This window comes from Bubalus bubalis, chromosome 9 (genome assembly GCF_019923935.1).
Source record: "Bubalus bubalis isolate 160015118507 breed Murrah chromosome 9, NDDB_SH_1, whole genome shotgun sequence".
NCBI classification, from domain to species: domain Eukaryota; kingdom Metazoa; phylum Chordata; class Mammalia; order Artiodactyla; family Bovidae; genus Bubalus; species Bubalus bubalis.
Window position 1 is genome coordinate 69,922,853 of NC_059165.1, and position 6,302 is coordinate 69,929,154.

A 6,302-nucleotide genomic window follows, 5' to 3' on the forward strand; every position below is an offset into this window, starting at 1 on the left:
GTTTCCATTCCTTCCCCATCTATTTGCCACGAAGTGATGGGACCAGATGCCATGATCTTAGTTTTCTGAATGTTGAGTTTCAAGCCAACTTTTCACTGTCCTCTTTCACTTTCATCAAGAGGCTCTTTAGCTCTTCTTCGCTCTCTGCCATAAGGGTGGTGTCATCTGCATATCTGAGGTTATTGATACTTCTCCTGGCAATCTTTTTTCCATCTTGTGTTTCATCCAGCCCAGCATTTCTCATGAAGTACTCTGCATATAAGTTGATGCTTTAGTATTTTATTAAATATAATCTAGACATTCAATGAATTTCCATTACTTAACTTAATATAGCTGAACTCCAAAGCTTCAAATTTCTAAAAATCTGGAGATAGTATTTGTAGGTAGACGTACCATAAAATGTAACTTTCTTTAAAAAGCTTATCCAGAAGATTTTACCCCACTTATCTCTACTTATTAATTTATGAAAATATGATACCAAGTTAATATTCTTGTTGGGAAATTTTAACACAGATAATGTGTGCTTATTAACTTTCAGTAAACCTAGATACAATAAAAGTATATTATAAAGTTGATGACTCAAAAGACATGTCAATATTAATTAAACCATCAATTTAAATTTATTTTTATTCATTAAAGTTTAGTCCTAAATCCTCCTTAAAAAATTGGGCTAGTTGAAGTTATTTTAGAAATATTTCATTTGTATGTGCTTACTTTTAAGTCATTTACAATTAATTTTGATAACACCAACTGAAAGCAGGAATATATGTTATATTTATAATGTACACATAGATGTGTATTCATCCTAATGGACAGAGAGATCTCATATCTTTTTCTGCCTGAGTTTAAAAAGGCCACTTTTCCCTTCTTTCTTTCAGTTTTAGGTCTCACTAATTGAACCAAGGTTGCATTTTCTGGTGATGTAGACTCTGTTTGCATTTCAAAGATAAGATGGAAATTAAAATGTCAGATTTTTCCTTGGAGCTTTTTTGTTCTCTCAAAGTCAGAAGTTTGAAAAGTTGTTTTATTAAGCCAGCTTGCTATACAGTTTTGGAATGTCAAAAGAGTTTCACCCTGTCATTTAAGAGTTAAGATATGTGGTTGCATGCATTGGCTTCATTTTAAATGTACATAAAGCCAGTTGGGTTTAAGTGAGTGACTCTCCATAAGGAACTGTTCAGCCTTTGAGGTGAAGTTTCTCTTTATAAGTTTGGTAGCCTGATTCAGTTATGATCAGATCAGATATGAATTTTCTCAGTGCAGTGTGATAAATAGAATATGTGCTGCTTCTAAGTTTAGCTACCCAAGGAGTTACCTTTGGATCTGTTTGACTCTTGTATAAGTCTCAGTTTCTGGCTCCAGCATAAACTTCTATGGGTGCTTGAACCACTAGGTTATCAGTATTATTGTACCCCACCCCAGTGAGCAGAATTTACTTAATGATTGTAGCGGGATCCCTTGCAGGACTGATGCACCAACATTTCTACTAGGTTCTTAGTTATCTGACAACACCTTATGGCCAAAGTGAGCAAGTGCCCTTTTTTGTCAGAGATGGGTAGGCTTGGCCTCTCATTTTACTAGCAAAGGGTTTGTTCAGATCATATATACATAATCTTTTCAATTTAACCCAAAATTTAAAAAGGTAAGCCAAGCCAGTTCACGCCAAAGCTCTCCCTAGATCTCCACTTCGAAATGTAGCAATACAATATATCTTAGGCATCCAAATAACAAGTAAAACAGTTCAAGTAAAATCCAGGTGTCATCTAAAGCAGTGATGTCCAGATAGCAGGCGAAATCACCAGAGCACCCGAGGAATAGCAATTAGTGGGTAGGGATCAAAGGGCCATGCTAGTACCAAGCACTGGTTCAGGGTAGACCCCAAGTGTCCTCTGGCAAGTATTCTGATATTCTGCTAACTGTACAAAAAAAAAAAGTCAAAAAATTCAATTAATAATCAAGTTAAGAAGGAAAAATTAAATTTATTGCAGTCAGCTAAGGATTATAACCCAGCAGAGGAACTCTCAGAAAGTTCTGAGAAGTGTCCCATCTATCAGAAGTTGAAGACACAGTCACATAGATTTTCAAGACAAAGGATCATATAAAAGAAGGACATACAGATATTTCACATAAAGTTCACCAGGAACAAATAGTGCAGGTAAGCACATACAAGGACTTCCCCAGTGGCTCAGTAGTAAAGAATCTGCCTGAAATGCAAGAGCCGCAGGAAACGCAGTTTCAATCCCTGGGTTGGAAATATCCCCTGGAGGAAGGCATGGCAACTCACTCCAGTATTCTTGCCTGGAGAATCCCATGGACAGAGGAGCCAGGTGGGCTACAGTCCATAAGGATGCAAAGAGTTGGACACAACTGAAGTGACTCAGCACACATGCACACAAGCACATACTAAGTGAGCAACAGGTCAGAAAAAAACCCTGGCAAAGCTGAGGAAGGGCACTACTCTTAAAAGTAATTACCTTGCTAGTGTCAGGAAAAAAAGGGGGAAAGCTGATCTCTAAGGATGACCAAGAACTGTGGTGTTGAAGAAGACTCTTGAGAGTCCCTTGGACTGCAAAGAGGTCCAACCAGTCCATCCTAGGGGAGATTGGTCCTGAGTGTTCATTGGAAGGACTGATGCTAAAGCTGAAACTCCAATACTTTGGCCACCTCATGCAAAGAGTTGACTCATTGAAAAAGACCCTGATGCTGGGAAGGATTGGGAAGAGGAGGAGAAGGGGACAACAGAGGATGAGATGGCTGGATGGCATCACCGACTCAATGGACATGAGTTTGAGTAGACTCCGGGAATTGGTGATGGACAGGGAGGCCTGGCATGCTGCGATTCATGGGGTCACAAAGAGTCGGACATGACTGAGTGACTGAACTGAACTAACTGAACAGAAGGATGACCAAGATACTCCCCTCTTTGAGGAGCTCTGGTTAATGTATAGTGCAGATACAGATTGCCCTATAGGGAGAAAATTTTATGTTTAATTTTTCTTCTCCTGCATTAAGGACAAATTTTATTTCATCAGTTTGAGAAACAATGGACTGGCAAGTAGCACTAATGGAAGAAAAAAATAAAGCTATATTTAAAGTGGAGAAGAAAAGACTAAAATAAGACAAAAATTGAAAGAAATAAAGAAAAATTAAAAGGAAGACAAGAAAGATGGAGAAATTTAAGAGAGAAAAAGAATGAAAATAAAGCAACATTCATGGTTTATTTTCAATACTTAAATTCAAATATTCTATTTTCCACTGAAATCTTAATGTTGTAATACATTAATAAATAGAAAACACAGCTTGAATGTATTCATAAAGTTGTTATATGCTCATGACAGAAAACCAGTAGTTGTAAGTAAATCACTCTTCTAAGTTGTCCTGAGTCTTAAATTCTAGGTTTAAGGTTGCCTTCTGATCCATTGGGGAATAAATGCTGTCTCTCATTTAGAATCCTTGGTCATTTCTCTTAGTTAATTCCTACCATGATTATATAACTGTAACCTCATGTGAAAACAAAGATCATTAAACTTAAACCAATGGCTGAGGCTGAAGGTAAAGCTTAAAACAGCAGTCATACACAAATTGTACAGCTATTTAAGCACCTTGGTCATGAAGCAGGCAGCTATTCTTGAATAAAAGTGTTTTTTGATAACAGATACCAATGACTATCCTTTCCTTACACATTTAAAGGAACACATGCAAAATGGAAGAGAAAAATGTACCGCATCACACCATGGTTATCGGGATATTCTCTTTTTATTCCATGTCTGATTGCCAAGTCTAATGAATGAGAAGAAAAGTCTCTTAATTTTGATACATTTGAAGGGTATATTACTCAAGTGATTTTCTTCTTCTGACCTCAGGAAGACGCTGCAATATTGTCATCTGCATCTGTGAAAGAAACTTGCATCAGTTGTTGAGAAAATTACCCAAACAACTTATTTCAAGGACCAAGATGATTAGAGTATGATGATGATTCTTGTCTCTGAATGGCTAGGAAACACCATGCACATTTTGTTTAAATGAAAGCTGGTGTCTTTGAGAGATTCATTTTATGGCCCTGGACAGGCCACTTCTCTTCTGGTAGTTTGAAGGAATTGTGCAGGCAGGCACAAGAAATATATATATATATATATATATATATATATATATATATATATAGTAGGAAATGTCAATGTTGGTGTCATATTTCTGTTATGAATATTTCTATTTAATACCAATAAGGAGCTAGTATCCCACTGTCACACTAATGTATGCTTCTCCCATATTCTGCCTCAGATATATTCTGTATCATCTTTGATTTCATTTGACATTATTTTTTTCTTTAATTTTGTTACATTTTGTTGTGTTTTTTACTTTGATCTTTCTCAAGGTCTAGAACAGTGTTTGGAAAATAACTTCTGAGTAGGAAAGAGAAGCATTGTTTTCTTTGTTGCCTGTACTTGCAAAGTGTTTTAGCTGATTGACACACAGATATGTCCTAAAGGCTTTACACCTGTCTGCTATATACCTGAAACATGAAATATAAAATTCTGTTCTGTAGACAACTAAACAACAGCATTTCATTTCACTTTCTGCCTCTTCTAAGCTCTGCTTAATATCAATCTTATTTCTGCTGCTGCCGCTGCTAAGTCACTTCAGTCGTGTCCGACTCTGTGCAACCCCATAGACGGCAGCCCACCAGGCTCCTCCATCCATGGGATTTTCCAGACAAGAACACTGGAGTGGGTTTCCATTTCCTGCTCCAGTGCATGAAAGTGAAAAGTGAATGTGAAGTCTTTCAGTTGTGTCTGACTCTCAGCGAACCCATGGACTGTAGCCTACCTGGCTCCTCCATTAATGGGATTTTGCAGGAGGAGTACTGGAGTGGGGTGCCATTACCTTCTTCAAATCTAATTTCTACCTGTTAATATTATAAGAAGGGAAATCTATACGATGTATTTTCAGAGTTATTCTGATGAGCTATGCCTCACTCAGGATCAAACCATATCAAAAGTTAAGTAAAGACGAATGTTACCATATTTGAATGAACTAGTTACTAGGATAGTTTTTATTTTTACAGATAAGAATCAGCATGACTGAGAAATTAACCAACGCTACCATCATAACAGAATTTCTGCTCATGGGATTCACTGATGACCAGGTGCTACAAGGACTCTATGTTCCATTCTTCTTCCTGATTTACCTGACAGCACTGATGGGGAACCTCCTCATTATTATTCTCACCACCACTGACCAGCGTCTCCAGTCGCCCATGTATTTCTTCCTAAAGAATTTGTCCTTGATTGATATCTGCTACATCTCTGTCACTGTGCCCAAATCCATCATAAACTCTCTAACCAAAAGCTATTCCATCTCTTTCCTGGGATGTGCCTCACAAATTTTTCTTTTCATTTTTTTGGCTGGCACAGAGTATGCTCTCCTTATAGTGATGTCCTATGACCGCTATGTTGCCATCTGCCATCCTCTGTACTATGAGATAACCATGAATAGAGGCACCTGTCTGCAGATGGTGATAGCATCGTGGGCTAGTGGGTGTGTCTATGGATCCATTCATGTTGCAGGTACATTCTCTGTACCTTTCTGTGGACCTTACATAGTACATCAGTTCTTCTGTGATATTCCTTCTGTGCTCACACTTGCTTGTTCAGGAGAACAAATTCTAGAATATGCATTTGTCATTACTAGCTGTACTTTTGCTTTTGTATGCTTTCTTTTCCTGATTGCCTCTTATGTTTTCATTTTTTCAGCTGTCCTGAGGATCCCATCTGCACAAGGCAGGTTCAAAACTTTTTCTACCTGTACACCACACCTCACTGTAGTGATATTGTTTCTCTTTTCTGGTACTGCCAATTATTTATGGACTAATTCTAAGTCTGCATCATCACTGAATCTCTTCATGTCTGTATTATACTCTGTATTACCTCCCAGCCTGAACCCTCTCATCTATAGTCTGAGGAACAAGGATATGAAGGCAGCCTTAGGCAAAATACTGGGGGTAAATTGTTACTAAATATATAAGTACTCTGCTGACTTTAAATTCTATGGTAAGTGAAATCATTTATTGAGAGCTAGATCTATTAACATTACCATATTTGCCATCTCTCCTGCTTTAGCTATACCAAATTTACATATTCTGCAATCAATTCCTATCCAATGATTTTTATATTTTTTTGTGAAGCTGAGGACTGTCTAGGAAGCACAATGTGTATTGAATGTATTCCATCATTAATTTCATATCAAAAGATTCTGTTTGGGTTATTCTGATGGTTTCATTTCTTTTGTTAATATCATCATAATTT

At 37.3% G+C, this 6,302-nt stretch overlaps 1 protein-coding gene across 1 annotated transcript; it reads left to right on the forward strand.

The window, feature by feature from the left end:
• The first annotated feature begins 5,074 nt into the window (after nt 1–5,074).
• Nucleotides 5,075–6,302, forward strand: LOC123335241 (putative olfactory receptor 14L1). Its single transcript, XM_044948678.1, has one exon. It carries the CDS (start codon nt 5,075–5,077, stop codon nt 6,011–6,013), a length of 939 nt encoding a protein of 312 aa, XP_044804613.1. The 3' UTR covers nt 6,014–6,302.

Coding starts and splice junctions, on each gene's coding strand:
- LOC123335241 (XM_044948678.1), top strand. CDS start 5,075: ATGACTGAGAAATTAACCAACGCTACCATCATAACAGAATTTCTGCTC.